This window comes from Beta vulgaris, chromosome 3 (assembly GCF_026745355.1).
Source record: "Beta vulgaris subsp. vulgaris cultivar EL10 chromosome 3, EL10.2, whole genome shotgun sequence".
Taxonomy (NCBI): domain Eukaryota; kingdom Viridiplantae; phylum Streptophyta; class Magnoliopsida; order Caryophyllales; family Amaranthaceae; genus Beta; species Beta vulgaris.
The window spans coordinates 6,205,825-6,221,169 of record NC_079204.1 but is presented as its reverse complement, the minus strand read 5'-3'; the positions used below and the strand labels follow the sequence as shown (position 1 = coordinate 6,221,169).

Here is a 15,345-nt window from a genome sequence, read left to right as displayed (position 1 = left end):
GGTGTTGGTGGTTTCGGGGGAGGGTGCTGGTGGGGCTGGTGGGGTCGGGGTTGGTGGTGGGGTGGTGGGCCGGGGTTGGTGGTGGGGTGGTGGGTGGGGGCTGGGGTTGTTAGGGGGTTGGGGTGCAGTGAAAAGAGGAGAGAGGAAAGAAGAAGAAGAAGATAGAACAAAAAGGGAATTTTTTTTGGCAAGTTTACCTGCTAGAGCAGGTTAGAAACCTGCTGGGACTGGTATTGTAAAATACCCTCTAAAGTTGGGACTGAACAATAAAAAACAATAGTTGAAACTGTTTTTGTCAGGACGCTCATAGTTGGGACTGATAAAATCAATTTTTCCAATTCCAAATAAGTGAGTTTTGGTGTTTTCTTAAAACTATATACTATAAATGATAGAAAGGATTGTTTATCAAGAGTTAAAAATGAGGAAAGAATAAGCTAGACTAAACTCATAATTGGAAATATTTTTTATAAAAGGTGAAAATCGAACCTCTATCAGAGAGATGTGTAGAAGACCTCAAACTATTAATTAAGGACTGAGAAGTGATAAGACACTGTCAACTAGTGGTTAGCCTGACTACCATCACTATCAGGGATAATCTTGTAATTTTAAAACCATTGTTTATGTATAAATACACTTGTTATTTATAAACCAATTCCTATATATGTGTTTGAGAAAATCAACCCCTATATGTGTGTGTTAAATCTTACTTTTTCTCAAAAAGTAAAATTGTAATTCTGAAAAAAAGAAATAGTTGCATCCATTAGCGTGTTTCACCAACTTTTCCCCCCAAAAAAGTGACATTGAATATTTATAAGAACCCTTATTTGTATATAGAAATTTATAAAATCAACCATGTTTAAGTATTGGAGACACTTTTTATTTATAAATCAAATATCTACTTGTGGGCGTTAATATATTGAAAGATAGTGATTAGGCAGACAATTAGCTGATAGCGTTTTATTATTAATGCTCTTAAATCACTAAGTCAGCCTTGATATCTTAAAAGAATGTATTAAATGCATGTATGTAACCTCTAAGATTGCATATATTATTAAACATAAATACATACTCACTTTGTTCCATAATACAGTGCTTACTTCTTTCTTTTCATGAAAATTAAGGAGATTGGATGGAGTAGTAGATTCTCAACAAAATATATTTAATGGAACTTTTGTCTTGCAACTACTTCCTTTAATTTCTTTTTTCTTTTAAAAAATCAAAAAACAACAAATGTTTCCTTAAAATGGTAGAAAAACAATAAATAGGACATATTTTGAAAAAAAGGTAAGAATATTTTGAAAATTTTGTGTAAAAATTGAGGATAATTTAGTCAAAACAAATTAATAAAAAATAAAGTAGGCATAATATTTTGGGATACCCAAAATGAAATGTAAGCATTATATTATGAGAACGGAAAGAACAATTGACGATTAATTTATTCATTTACAAGATAAGAGACATTTTTTTTTTTTTTTTTTTTTGACAGGATAAGAGACATATCCTTACAAGTAAGAGAAGTTGAGAATTCCGTATTATAAGAGACAAGAATCGAACCATTATCCCAACTGAGAAAAATGAGAGAGGTCATGGTTGCCTATGTGTTAAAAGCAAAGCAAATGAGTAATGACACAACAATCTGTATGGTTAAGATATCGCATGACCACACTACTTTTGACCACATTACCATCTCCACCAAAAAGGAAAGAGGGAGATAACTAGAAGACAAACAAGGATGAGCTAAATGATACTTACTTCTAACAAACAAAAGTCAAAGATTGTGAAATCCATCTTGAAAATAAGTTAAGCATAACATGCTGAAATCACATAAATATTCTCCGCAGCAAACAAAGATACGAGGTTCATCAGAGTAGAGAGAGATGAAGGTAGTTAATGCGGCGGTCTTAGTGTGGCTAACATTGAAGAACACACTCACAACAGATAGATTAGGATCAGAAATTGATTTTGGTACATCATTATGGTTCATTTACGCCGGTCTTTGCGGATTTCTCGTTGTTTTTGCTGGTTTAATGTCTGGTTTAACTCTTGGTTTGATGTCTCTTAGTCTTGTTGACTTAGAGATTCTCAAGCGTAGTGGAACTCAAGATGAGAAAAAACAAGCAGGTTTGTTGTAAACTTTTTTTCTTATTTTGAGGGATAGATTTGTTGTAAACGTATATGAGTGAGATCATGATTTTTTTTTTTCTTTCTTATCTAATTTTCAACTAACTTTACTATAATCCTTTCTTCTTAAGATCATGTCTTGTGTTGTGAAGAAATTAGCTAGGGAAAATTTTATGGCATCTTGAACAAATTAGGTTGATGGGTATTTTTTGATCATCCCTTTTGATTGTTGTTTGAGTTCAAAATTGATATGTCAATGTTCATAATGTGGTCTCTAGATTGGATTTTGTTTATTTTGCTATCCTATGTTTTGTGATATGGGAAAAGGTTGTAACTTGTAAGAGTTTCACCTTACATTGGTGTTAGATTAGAAACTCCTCGAGTGAGGGTGTCCCATACAGGATCAGGATACGAGTTGAGGTCCTTTCTACCAAATAATAAAGTTGGATTGTTTGAATTCAGGTCCATCTCGGAGAAGGGTGTCCTAACTTTTCTTTGTATCTCGTTTATATTTAAAAATGGGTCCTTTTTTTATTTCAGCAATTCATATTGTGGATTGTGGACTTGTGGTACTCCTATCAAATATTGACGATTTTAGTTTACTTTGTTAGTTGGTGGTGTTTTTGGTAACTAAAATCTAGTTCTTGTTGGATCAACTAAGTTGAGGTAATTTTGTCATGTCTATCCCAGCTTCTATCCTCCCTGTTGTTCAAAAGCAGCACCAACTTCTTGTGACATTGCTTCTATGCAATGCAGTCGCCATGGAGGTAAGTTTAATACTTTACAATCTTAGAGTATTTGTTTGGTTAACATTCTTTGCTGGTTAGCTTCAAGGCTATAAAGCTATAGTGAATAAGGCCATGATTGGTCTGACCAGAAGTATTTGCGTTGTAAATTTGTATTGCTTGTTTGATTGCTCGCAACAAAAGTTAGAGATGGATGGTAAACTGAGAGTGTTTGAAGAGGATAAGTTGAGATTTAGAGGAAGAGGATGTAAGGAATAAAATGGATAATGTATGAACTTATGTCCGTCTCGTTGGCAATTTGGCACCTTTCTCTGGTTTTGTGTTATGCATTTTTTAGAAACCAAGAGCTGTATTCGTTTCAAAATTCAAATTAATTATGCTATCATTTGGCTCTTGTATGACTACTCTGTTTGATCTTCACCTGGCAGGCACTTCCTATATATCTGGACAAGCTTTTCAATCAGTATATAGCTATTGTTCTCTCTGTAACTTTGGTCCTAGCTTTTGGGGAGGTTTGTATCTACTGTTTCTTTTGATTTATTTTTTTTTCTGTCCGGCTTGATACTGATACTTTCTTACATTTTGGATTGTCTTGTGTGCATTATACTCAAAGACTCTTCTCTTACTCATTTGTTCCTTTAGGTGTATCATGAGCACACTTTACACCAAGGCTACACTGAACGCGTCAATGATTACACTCTGCCACTCACAATAACTTTTGGCTTCTCTGAATTTTCAGGTTATTCCCCAATCGATATGCACTAGATATGGCCTTGCGGTTGGTGCAAATTTCATATGGCTTGTCCGCATATTGATGATAGTTACCTACCCAATTTCTTATCCTATTGCAAAGGTGAGTATCTATTAATTTTATTTTGGGCTTCTTTGGTGCTAGGTAACGCAATGGCTATGACTGTGGGATGTGCATGAATGGTTACGATACTTTTATGTTCCAATATTCCATGTGCAATCTTTTTAGTCTAGCAATAAATAAAGTAACTATGGTTTCTTTAAGAGATATGCTGCCACAATGGTGATATTTTGTTCCGAGTCTATTGTTGAGATACGGACTGGTTACACTCATAATTTTATTGCTCATATATAGTGCACAATATTTCCCTGTAGAAAAGAACTAACTACTTGTTATTATAGCAATCATGGAGGGAAAGATAGGGGAGGGAAGGGTGAGCGCTTTTGTTTCTTCCAAATCTTTCAAAAGGAAAATTAACCATTCCGATTCTCTTCTCTTTCCTTCCCTTCCCTTCCCTTCCCTTCCCTTCCCTCATGGGAAAATGAATTACTTTATTTCCCTTCTCTTCCTTTCTTCTCCCAATTCCCCTACTTAGACAAACTATAGGTGATTGAAAAGAGTTCCGTTTTGATCAGTTAACTGTTAACTCAAGGAGTTTTTTCTATCTTTATTCTTTCATCATGGAGCTTTCTAATCTTCATATGTCTCCCGTGTCTTTTGGGTGTGAAGCAAAGTCAAAACAATATACCCAATGAGCATTGGCTCTCCTTTTAAAAGGACGTAATCCAGCTGCACCGTCCAGTATGGCTACCATGTTGGGACTTCACTAGTTCACTCTAGTTACTGGTCACTACCCCAGCATAGTACCCCCTTTGTCGCGGTTAAGGTAAAAACTGCACTTCTCGGACTGAGAAAAAAAGACATGCGACTTTTTCAAGTTAGGCTACGAAGTGACTAGGGCATTCTTATTTTAGCTCTTTGGTCTCTTAAAGAGACTAATCGTGTTGTTACTCCAAGCCAATGTACGTGGGAAGGGATATATTTAAGACTCAAATTTTTCCATACAGAATTTGGAGATTTGAAGGTGATACTGCTACTGGCTACTGCTAGTTCAACCCGTGTTACCTAGTTCGTAGGTGCGGGGGGGGGGGGTATAGAAATGCAAGTTGCTACCTAGTTTTGATTAATCTAGCCCGAAATTATACCACCTGTGTGCAATTTATCTTTCCCGGTCACAGTTTGTGCCTTTGCGGAGGGTTTAGTGATTTAGGTAAATATGTTTTAACTTATCATGATACCACATGGGATGCTGCTAGTTGCTAAAATGACAAACTGCAAATTCTTGCTTATCAAATTACTCATTATGAACTTTTTGTGCTCTGCAACTGTTGCTGTCAATTAAGCAATTCTGGTATTCCAGGTATTGGACTGGTTATTAGGACATAGTGAAGTACTCTTCCGGAGAGCTCAGCTAAAAGCACTTGTCTCCATTCATGGTCAAGAGGTAACCACTTCTCTATTAAAAGAATTTCAAAGAACATTTTGGATTAGATTACAACATACATATCAACAATTCTTTTTAACAGTGAATGCTCATGCTTCAATATCAAACTAACAGAATTTTAATTGTCTTATAGGCTGGAAAGGGAGGTGAACTTACCCTTGATGAGACAACAATTATTAGTGGAGCATTAGATTTGACGGAAAAGGTAGCTGCTGACGGAAAAAATGTCTACCCAGTGGGTCAAACATCCACTAGAGATGGACATTAGTGCATAGCATAATCTGACTCAGCAATAGACAAAGAAGAACTATTTGTCCATCTCTAATTCTCTACTCTCTAGGGGGTGGATTACCCACTGCGTAGATATAGCCTTCTCCGCTGCTGACAGAACAACATATGTTTTAGGCTTTTAGCTTTGTCATCCTTTTTAAGTTTTTGGTTCAAGTTAGAGCCATCAATGCAGGTCAGACACCTAAATCTTTAACTCTTTTTTCCAAAAAAAAAAAGAAAGAAATTTGTTCTGGAGATAATTATTTGGTGGCTAGCCTGCAATTAGTTGGCTATATTATTGATCTAACTATTATTAATGCTGCTTCCTTATCTGGGTGAACAGACGGCTCAGGAGGCAATGACGCCTATTGAGTCAACTTTTGTGTTGGATGTGGACTCAAAATTGGACTGGTATCTGTTTTGTTTTCTTTTTATGTACTGAACTTGGAGATAAATTTGGCCATTGCTGCCACCTTCAGCTGTGCTTATTTGTTGGTTTGGGCTTTCATTTCAATTTGTTGTAGGGAAGCAATGGGAAAGATCCTAGCTCGTGGGCATAGCCGCGTACCTGTTTATTCTGGAAATCCAAAAAATATTATCGGACTTCTTTTGGTGGGTGTTAGAACCTCATAGGCCTGACTCCTGAGCTTGCTTTTGTATAACTCCTATTATGTTGCTCTACTTATCAAATTCTTATAATAGCTTTTGCATTACTGGTTCTAATGCTCTAGATTCTAGAATTAGCTTGCTTAAAGGAGTTTGGTTTACTCTTTTGCATCACCAGATAAAAACTCTTCTAACAGTACGATCTGAAAGTGAGACTCCTATAAGTGCAGTTTCCATACGAAAAATTCCAAGGTATGCTTTAGAATCTGTCTGTCTTGTCTATCCATATACATATAGAAGTATATAGTAGGGCTTGTACTTCCCAAATGAGTATGACTAAATAGCTAACGGTTTGTTAAGAAACGAGAATAAGGAGATGAGGTGGGGTCCATGCAAGTGGAAATACTTAAATGTCCTTCTCTATTGTTTCGTAACGACCCAAAGAATCTTCCATATAGCCTTTTTCTTTCTGAATCAACAACACTCCCCCGGGCACTTTTTTCCAGGGTTCCAGCAGACATGCCTTTGTATGATATACTGAATGAATTCCAGAAAGGTCAGAGTCATATGGCAGCTGTGCTGAAGGCAAAATCGAAGAGTACTAAAATTTTACCAACTGTTGATGTTGGAAAATCTCATCAGTCAGCAGTCAGTGATATCAAGTGCGATTTAGCTACTCCGTTATTGTCCAAAGTCAATGACAATTCCGAAAGTGTTCTAGACATTGAAAACATCTCAAAAGAAGGAAACGTGACCAATAAGCAAATTTCACAACAGGATAATGTTCTTCCCATATCTACACCGTATTCTGTAGAGGACATTGATGAGCGAGAGGTTATTGGCATCATTACCCTTGAAGATGTATTTGAAGAGCTTTTGCAGGTAGCTATATTATCATTCAACTCAAAGGGGTATTAGATTAAGACTTGGTCTCATGTTATGTTTAACATACTCCATTCTGTCACTTGGATGAGAGACTGTCTTGTTTCTTTCGCCCATTATCACCGAATCTATCATAATTACTATCTTCGTGTGGTCTTCTTCTCTTTGCTAATACAGGAGGAGATTGTAGATGAAACAGATGAATATATTGATGTTCATAAGAGGTATTCATCATTAATGCTTTGTTTAGTTGGACGGAAAATAATTATCTATGTAGAAACATTCCTCTGGTTTCATATAAAATAAAAATGAACCGGAAAAGACGGATGATTCAATTACTTCTGACTGATATGGTCAATAAATATTGACACTCACTATATACTCCCTTCATGCAGAATACGTGTTGCTGCAGTTGCAGCTGCTTCTTCAGTTGCGCGTACACCATCTTATCGGAGGTTAACTAGCCAGAAGACTCTAGTAAGTATCCAACATTATATAAGTGTCACTGTTTTTTGTTTTCCTAGCTGCTGATTCTTGGGTGATACTGTGACACACAAATTGTGGGAAAGATAAGCCCAGGTATCTGTTACAATTGACATAAAGGTCGGAATTGGAGTTTAAGACTAAAAATTCTCAAAATCCACTTGGTACTCTAATGGTTGTCATGCAAGTTGGAATCCTTATGTATCAGCTTGTTCGGTCAATCTGATATGCTATTTTATGCATATCCTTGTTTTTCTTAGAAACTCGTGAATGTTCTTGTGAATAGTTTCTGAGGAAATCCCACCCTCTCTTATTCGTTCCACATATTGTAATTTTTTCTTTTACTTCTGTCCATTAAGCATGGATATACTATAGACCTATTATCAAGTTTCTTGGATGTTAGATATTTCGTGTAGAGATGGTTATCTTCATTTCTCAAATATAGCTATGTGTTGAGTAGGACGAGCTGTTCGTGATTGGTTTATGTCTTTTAATTTTTTGTTGCTAGATAGAATTAATAGCTGCTAAATTCTGTATTCATTATAGCTGAACCTTTTAAACTGAAGCATTTTACTAGGAGTTAAGATTTGAAAGTCGATATCCTTTTGCGGTTTGTCTAATGTGTGCCTATGGGCACATGTTAAGCTACAAGTTTATAGAAATACAAATTAAGGAAATGATAAATCCTAAAGGGGACTCTAAATATTGCATTTGGTATATGTGGAACACATTGGAAAATCCCTACAACATATTATGGCTTGAAAATAGCAAAAATAGCGGACGGCCCCTTATCTCTTTTTTTTTTATGATATTGCTCAGAGTCAGGGAGGCCTTAGTAAGCATGGACAAAGTGCAAAGAAGCCCAGTGACGGTGTTGCTTCTTCAACAAAATGATTCGAGCCTGTCCATGACAAGAGATGAAACAATGGACTTTGCGTCATTCATTTCTGATCCTTTCACATAGTAGTATATGGCAATTAAATTTTCCAATAAGAGACTGTATTATCCCCCCTTCTTGGTTGTCGTTATAAAACTACAGGGACCATTATGTTACTGATTCTTGCAATGGAAATCAACTTCTGTAATTTGTTTTGATCTATAACCTGATCTCTTTTGTCGCACTATGGTTTTCGTATGAGAGTTGAAAAACTGATACTGGAATGATGGAATGATGTTAGATGCCCTGGTCAATTTCTGAATGGTTGTTTAGTTGTTCCTCTAGCCACTTAGCCAGGGAGATTATATGGAATTCAACTTTTGTTATGGATACAACATACATATAGCCTGTTGGTTCATATTGTGGTCTGTGAATTGTGATAGACTGATACTGATAGTAGAGATTTGATTGTCCAGCAACAGGGCATTGTTAAAGATGGTCCTGACTTTACTTGATTTCAAAAGAGACATACATTCAGGCATTATGGGCTAACTCCAACGAAACGCTGTGGTGTTCGCCAGCCAATGTTGGTGATGGGTGGTTGATACTCTCCTTCTGGTTTCCATCTCGCCAACCTTGGTAAAAATAGACATGGTTATCCCATTCATATATCCAAATTGATGGATCTTGGACAAAACATTCTCAAAGAATAGGGTATTTTTTGGCTTCTTGATCAGACTCCCATGCAACAACATAGAGGCGGGGGAGATTTTGGCCTCTCTCAACTTGCACTTCAAACATAGGTTCTAGCTTGCTTGCATGCCTTAAGATGGGCTCGTTTGATGTCCTCTCAACTTGCAATTTGTTGATGCTTTCTAACCTTGTTGTACTCTTACAGGGAGAAGCAAGACAACATATCCAGCTCTGTTGCTGTTGGACAATTTTTGAAATTACGACTGTGTCTGTTACTTTTCAATGGCGCATCGTATGTAAAGGAACTCACACAATTAGTTGCAGAAGCATAGAGTGGTTAAGCAATGTACTAACACTTTATCTAGTTTTCTACTTCTATGTAATTTCCGCTTATGTCAAATACATATAATATATATATATGTGTGTGTGCGCGCGCGCGTATTCGTTCTTGTGGGAAAACAACGGTCCACTAGATGCAGAAGTCCATCTTAAGATCATGTCTAAAGGGTTCACTTCTCAACAAAAACAGATGTAGGACACAGCCTTAATGTCTTCGGAACATGCCCTAAAACTTCCAACTCTTCAAATGGATCAAACTTCAGTATAATCCATTTCAGTTATGCACTAATGCCCCCATGAATCATATATTGTAAAAACTACTAGTTCTTGAGATGCAGCATGTACATCAATAATCATATCATATATCGTTCATGTTTAGCAAGTGTCACTCTTATCATAAACCTTGTGGGAAAAAAAAAACATCACTCTCATCACAAGTCATTCAGGTTTAGCAAGTATTTAGATTATTGAATAATAGAGTTGTTACCTTCAATATATAATTTTAAAATGACTACCATTTCAGAATTTGTTACAATAAGTTTTTTACGTTTCTAAATAGGGGGTTAGATCTAGTATCTATCTAACAGATATTCCCACTGAATTTCATACATGCAAATTATACAAGCTTGCCATATGATACAAGGCAAGTAACAGAAGACCAAACGATTGTGTATTCACCCAAAGTAATAGCAAGGTGCAAAAACACTGTCATAGTCACTAACCGAACATCTAATTTATGTCATGGCTCTAATTAACAGATGGATGGCGAAGAAAAGCAACCGAATCTTATATAACTATGATGAAATGCGCTCAACCTGCTTCTGCTTCTTTGCTCTACTACTGCCATCTTCTTCCAATACCTTCAATTTGTTCTTTATAGCAGCTATTTTTGCACTTCGACTCATTTGTCCAGAACCAGAAGCACTGCCTGAATGAGTTGATCTGCTCACAGCTCGACCACTCTTAGATGAATTCCCTACCACTTCAGCAGCAGATTTCTCGCTAGCAAGGCGTATAACCAAAGGCCGTCCACAAGCCAACCTCCCATGCATCTTCTCCTTGGCTAGTCCAGCTTCCTGCATGCTCACTTCAATAAATAAAGTAAGAAATTGTTTCTTCTTTTGTTCCTGCGGCAGGCCACCAAAAAAAAAAAAAAAAAAAGAGAAATTACAGCTGCAAGACGGGCTCCAGTATATAGGCAGCTTACCTCTTTTGTGCTGTACTGAACAAAAGCAAAGCCACGTGGTTCCCCTCGTTTTGGTCCCCGAGTGTGCAATAAGAAGTCCTCGGATTCAATCTTCCCAAATGGGGAGAACATCTTCAGAAGAATGGCCCTTAATTGAAAGGGGGGGAAAAAAGAAAAAGGAGCATGTCACAAGGGTAAAGATTGGAAGATGAAAATATAACTTTTTTGATGCATAATAGTATGACACACACTTACTCAGAAATCCTATGATCAATGTTACCGACGTAAATCCTTCGGTCAAAGGTCTCATCGCTCATACCATCATAATTCTGTGCATCGAAACACAAAAAAAATGATTTCGTCACCATATTCAACTAACATATACTCCCTCCGTTCCATAAAGTTCTTCCCACTTTCGATTTAACGGTGTCCGCAAAGTTCTTTACATTTCTACTCTATTCCATTTCCCGCAAAACAAATATATTATTCTATTAGCTATTTGCCCCACCATATGGATCCACTACTTTTTACACTCTCACAGCCACATTCTCTCTCCTCTTAAAAAAACAAAGTACCCACTTGCACACTCTCTCACCCATTTGAAAAATAATAAATGACCAACTTGCATGCTCTCTCCCCTCTTTTTATTGGTTTTTGGAGCTACACTAAGAACTTTATGGAATGGATGTAGTACCCAATGAAAAACAGGAGTCTAAACAGATACATAGGATCACCAAGCCTTACTCAACTTAGTCAGAAAACAATAAGGAACAACCAACAAAGACACCTCTGTATAACCGCTTTGACGCGACTCAAGAGTTCAAGACTCAAGTACCACATCAAAAATGGCAATGAAACCTGGACCCCAAAGGTCATGAAAAAAAATTATTAAAGAACCTTAATGATATTCCAGTATGCTGAGTTGCTGACTCCATAGGTATTTTATTTATCTGTTATATAATTTTAAATCAATACACAAGTAAAACTTAAACATACTAAATTGTCATGCTATGATAATATAATAAGACCTCTCCGTTGCAGAAGAAGGTGGTCTAACTTGCAGATTTCAGACGTTGAGGATTAAAAAGAGTTCTCTTGTCCCTTTCATTGCTTTTTACTCTCGGAGCTCTGCACTATCCTCTGTCATAGGATTAAATTCAAAGCAAAACATTTACTCAGGTAGGAGAAACTAATACCTAAATAAACAGCAATATTTATTACTTCTCTCTAAATCTCCTATAAAATTGTTCCCAGTAGACTTCTCGATATCCAAGATCAAATGATGATAATTAGTTCTTATAATTCCATCTCAAATCTTAATATACTCTTTAAAAGTATGAAAATACTTTCGTGAAAGTAATTTTCGAACTTAACAGTAGGGTTTTTGATAGACACAAAAGATTACTAAGATGTAAATTTTCACGAAATAGATGAATGAAAACCTTGGAACCTCCAAATGTGAAGTTCTACTCTGAATTCCTTAAGTGACTCTAAGGGAAAGAACTGATGATTCCTATGATCTACAGCAAGAATATGATAGAGATTCTAAAGCAAATATGTATGACAGTAGAACCAATAACAGCATTCAACCTCCCAGTTGTTCTACAGTGGTCCACCTCTATATAAGTCAATTCAACTAAAGTGAACAAGAAAGATGTGTACACACAAAATACACAGAGCTATATAAACATATCTCGCATGTAAAAACATGGAAAATTCATTACCATACTCTTGGACATGAAATCTGATGCCAGTCAAGCCAAAGTACCCACAAATTCAGCAACAAATATTGAGCCACAGCAGCACAATCTCTCATTAACTGTATTTGAACCAACCAAATTCAGTGATGCAATCAAGCAAGAGGAAAGCAAGGATGAGGAGAAAGATAAAGAAAAATAGAGATATTCAAGCATATGCATATGGAGAAAGTCTCAATAAAACATAAGCCATCCCACCATAATTACTAATGTGGCGATAGCATAGCTTTTGAAAGTTATTTCTGGCACTCACAAAGTCATAATTATTACATAAACGCTCTTGGTTACCACTCAGTCCCTACATCAGTCAAGCGATAATAATCATATCAATGACGACATCGGTATCTGGTTCGCAGTCTGCAAGAATTTCGAGATAATTGACGGATATGAAACAGTGAATTCATAAATTAGTCTTAGAGACTCAAGTATACCCTCCCACTGCTGCAGCACACGCCTGTACTGAGGTAAGAAACCAAATAATCCTAAATAATGTGCTGGGAAACTCTAGTCCACTATGCCCTTATTAGGCCCCTTAGTAAACAAAGAGACAGACCTTTCAAAAAACAACTCAAAGAGGACCACGAATTGTCGGGTTCACACATATAGACAAGGAAGAAATCAGCCATAAATAATGAAAAAGAAGTCAAGGAATCCGGTTGGTTCCAAATGGAGTCTAAGAAACATGGGTCACATTGGATTCTGCTCATTAATCCTTAGAACTGTTTTAGTGTTTTTTAAACCCAGCTTGGATTCTTGGGTGTCACATGAACATGAATCTCAAAAGAGCTAACTCCAAAACAATTGAATTTACCTTAAGAACACCTAATCAAAATTTTAAAACAGTAGAAATGGTAACTCAAGTTCTCATTTTTCATCTCAGGAGACTGCCTGCCCAACCAGATTTACAATCTATTGCAAAGTATTGGAGAGAAGGCATTCCCATTCTTTTCCAATTCACTCAATTCTACAGTACTTTCTACTTCTCCATACTATCCCCCTTCTTCAACAACTCTCTCAATTCTCCAGCTCTAGTAAGCTTCCACAGTCTGCAACTGCACTGCAAATAAAACATTAGCATAGCAGGCATCGTGCAGCATAGGAAGACAGACAGAAGATATCTAAAGCACCTATTGACAATTGACAAAAGATCCAAAGTTTCATTCCAGCAGGTCAAATGCAGAAACTTAGATGTTGTACACTTGGGTGCAAGCACTGCCCAAGAAGCGCCCAAAAATTTTTGGTTTAGAGCGTAGAACTCTAGTAAACTCAGTGGTTCTAGGCAAGCGAACTTCCTAACTTCTAGTTGAAGTTAGAACCTCCTACTCTCCCTATATAGATTATAACTTCTCATTCCTTCTATTTTATCAATCAAACAACCCAACACTTTGGTAGTGCCCAACAAGTACAAAATCCAAGAACTTTATCATGTCAGCCAAATAACACTTATCTTCCCATACACAGATGTATCATTACCCATAGGCATAGCCAACTAGTAATTGAACTTATCTCATATATCAAAAGAATACCACCAAAATTTTATCTCGAACTCAACAAGTCATTACTGTCTTTGTCTACAGTCTACTACTATACTACAAGCTTTCTTATATATCATAGACTTCAGAACTAGAATTCTTTCTTTACCCTCTATTCTGTTCCTGTGCATACTCTCTAAAGTCACTATTTTATTCAGGCCCGTCCCTGAGTTAGTGAAGGACTCAAGAGGGCGGCCACCATGGGCCCAGGCATAACAGGTCTTTCATTCCAGATTTCCAGCAACAGGACGTCAAAAATTGATTTGATGAAACAAACAAGAACAGATGAACAATCGCATGAGGATATGTGCATCTACAAATTGTAACCTAAATATCCTTATCATTAAGTTTCATGAAACAAGCATGAATTAAGAAGTTATACCAAGAATTTCGAATCATAAGTTTAAGGGTTTTTCTACGTTATACCCTTGTATTTCTTCAATTTCTATGTTTTACCCCAACTTTCAAAAAATTCTACATGGTACCCTCAAGCTAACCTTGTTTAATGCACGATGCCCAAACTGCTGATTATATGTCATTAATTTCATTTATTTTTTTAAATTTATTGGAACCAATTTAACTTATACATAGTTTAACCTTTAGAAGGTTATTCACTAATTAGATTCGTTCTACCAGAATATAAAAAATAGACGAAATTAATGATGTATAATCAGTGGTAGGGGCATTGTTCGTTGAAAAAGGTAAGTTTAAGGGTACTGTGTGGAATTTTGAAAAGCTTGGGGTACAACGTAGAAATTGAAAAAATACAAGGGTATAACGTAGAAAAACCCTAAGTTTAACATGTAAAATTTCCCCTAAAAACATGAAATAAAGAAAAAGTAAGTTGAATTCATGAAACAAACAATAACAACCGCATAAAATCAATCGCAAGATAATCACATGAACTACATCTTGTAAATCGCAAGAAACATAAAAGATAGCAACAAAATATCGTCTAAACGAGTAAGTTCATTTAAGGAATAGAAAAAAAAAAAAAAAAGAACCTGGAATGAGCTTCAGCAAAGTAATTTAATTACATCCCCTACAAAAAAAAGTAATTTAATTACATATGATATCGACAAAACCCTAAACAAAACGTAGATATAATTTCTAAAAGAATTACAATTACAATCACGATAAACAAGAAAGCTAATCAAACTCGATTAACCGATAATTCAAATCACAACCAATAAACCTCAAACCCTAGATAAATTTTTTATAAAAAAAATCAATTCAACGTAGAATATGATACAATGATAAACCGTAAATCATTCAAGTTAAAGGAGGAAAGAGAGATACCGTGATATAAGCATGAATTGAGTTCGGTGATTGAAGAGTCTGAAGTGCCGACGATCTTTTCGTCTCTCTCGCTTATAAGTATGTACTATAGGTTTACAGTCAAAACTTCATGGAGAAATGGGAAGGTAAGGAAACCTAACCCCAAAAAGAGTTTCCAGTGGGATTCGATCCCAAACCAAATCTATATTATTAGGCCAAGTTTTGCTTTGCTTGGACTATGACAAAGCGGAATAACCTTAGGGGGCGTTTGGTTTAAGGTATTTAAGAAAGGGTAAGGGAATCAAGTAAGCTAATTCCCT

The 15,345-nt window shown here is 36.2% G+C and overlaps 2 protein-coding genes across 13 annotated transcripts; one reads left to right on the top strand and one right to left on the bottom strand.

The window, feature by feature from the left end:
- Positions 1-1,673: 1,673 nt before the first annotated feature.
- On the top strand, positions 1,674-10,617 carry LOC104888383 (DUF21 domain-containing protein At4g14240). Of its 5 annotated transcripts, XR_007272415.2 has the most exons (15): positions 1,674-2,121; positions 2,812-2,888; positions 3,296-3,379; positions 3,607-3,720; positions 5,039-5,122; positions 5,256-5,327; positions 5,736-5,803; positions 5,917-6,004; positions 6,177-6,250; positions 6,505-6,880; positions 7,058-7,104; positions 7,276-7,357; positions 8,717-8,879; positions 8,978-9,043; positions 9,139-10,617. XR_007272415.2 is itself a non-coding variant. In XM_019248537.3 (13 exons), the coding sequence occupies exons 1-13, from the start codon at positions 1,878-1,880 to the stop codon at positions 8,753-8,755; spliced, it is 1,449 nt and encodes a 482-aa protein (XP_019104082.2). In that variant the 5' UTR covers positions 1,674-1,877; the 3' UTR covers positions 8,756-10,617. The 5 variants fall into 5 exon arrangements, 2 of the variants coding, with proteins under 2 accessions (XP_019104082.2, XP_010671640.2); XR_007272414.2 differs by having other exon boundaries at positions 8,978-10,617; XR_007272413.2 differs by having other exon boundaries at positions 8,717-9,043.
- On the bottom strand, positions 9,737-15,239 carry LOC104888382 (uncharacterized). 8 transcript variants are annotated; one of them, XM_048640930.1, is made up of 7 exons: positions 15,047-15,208; positions 14,752-14,789; positions 12,183-12,277; positions 11,487-11,598; positions 10,714-10,787; positions 10,480-10,606; positions 9,737-10,348 (listed from the first exon to the last, which is right to left on the bottom strand). In XM_048640930.1, the coding sequence occupies exons 5-7, from the start codon at positions 10,773-10,775 to the stop codon at positions 10,067-10,069; spliced, it is 471 nt and encodes a 156-aa protein (XP_048496887.1). In that variant the 5' UTR covers positions 10,776-10,787; positions 11,487-11,598; positions 12,183-12,277; positions 14,752-14,789; positions 15,047-15,208; the 3' UTR covers positions 9,737-10,066. The 8 variants fall into 8 exon arrangements, 7 of the variants coding, with proteins under 7 accessions (XP_048496887.1, XP_057249515.1, XP_048496885.1 ...); XM_057393532.1 differs by lacking the exon at positions 11,487-11,598 and adding an exon at positions 13,027-13,267 and having other exon boundaries at positions 15,047-15,207; XM_048640928.2 differs by lacking the exon at positions 11,487-11,598 and having other exon boundaries at positions 15,047-15,207.
- Positions 15,240-15,345: the final 106 nt, after the last annotated feature.

What these genes read in the sequence shown, in the direction of transcription:
- LOC104888383 (XM_010673338.4), top strand. Translation starts at nt 1,878, where the DNA reads ATGAAGGTAGTTAATGCGGCGGTCTTAGTGTGGCTAACATTGAAGAAC. An exon ending in AGATGAGAAAAAACAAGCAG is followed by an intron (nt 2,122 to 2,811) that starts GTTTGTTGTAAA and finishes TGTCTATCCCAG; the next exon opens with CTTCTATCCTCCCTGTTGTT. An exon ending in TCCATACGAAAAATTCCAAG is followed by an intron (nt 6,251 to 6,504) that starts GTATGCTTTAGA and finishes ACTTTTTTCCAG; the next exon opens with GGTTCCAGCAGACATGCCTT.
- LOC104888382 (XM_010673336.3), bottom strand. Translation starts at nt 10,826, where the DNA reads ATGGTGACGAAATCATTTTTTTTGTGTTTCGATGCACAGAATTATGAT. An exon ending in ATTGATCATAGGATTTCTGA is followed by an intron (nt 10,607 to 10,713) that starts GTAAGTGTGTGT and finishes CTTTCAATTAAG; the next exon opens with GGCCATTCTTCTGAAGATGT. An exon ending in TTCAGTACAGCACAAAAGAG is followed by an intron (nt 10,349 to 10,479) that starts GTAAGCTGCCTA and finishes GTGAGCATGCAG; the next exon opens with GAAGCTGGACTAGCCAAGGA.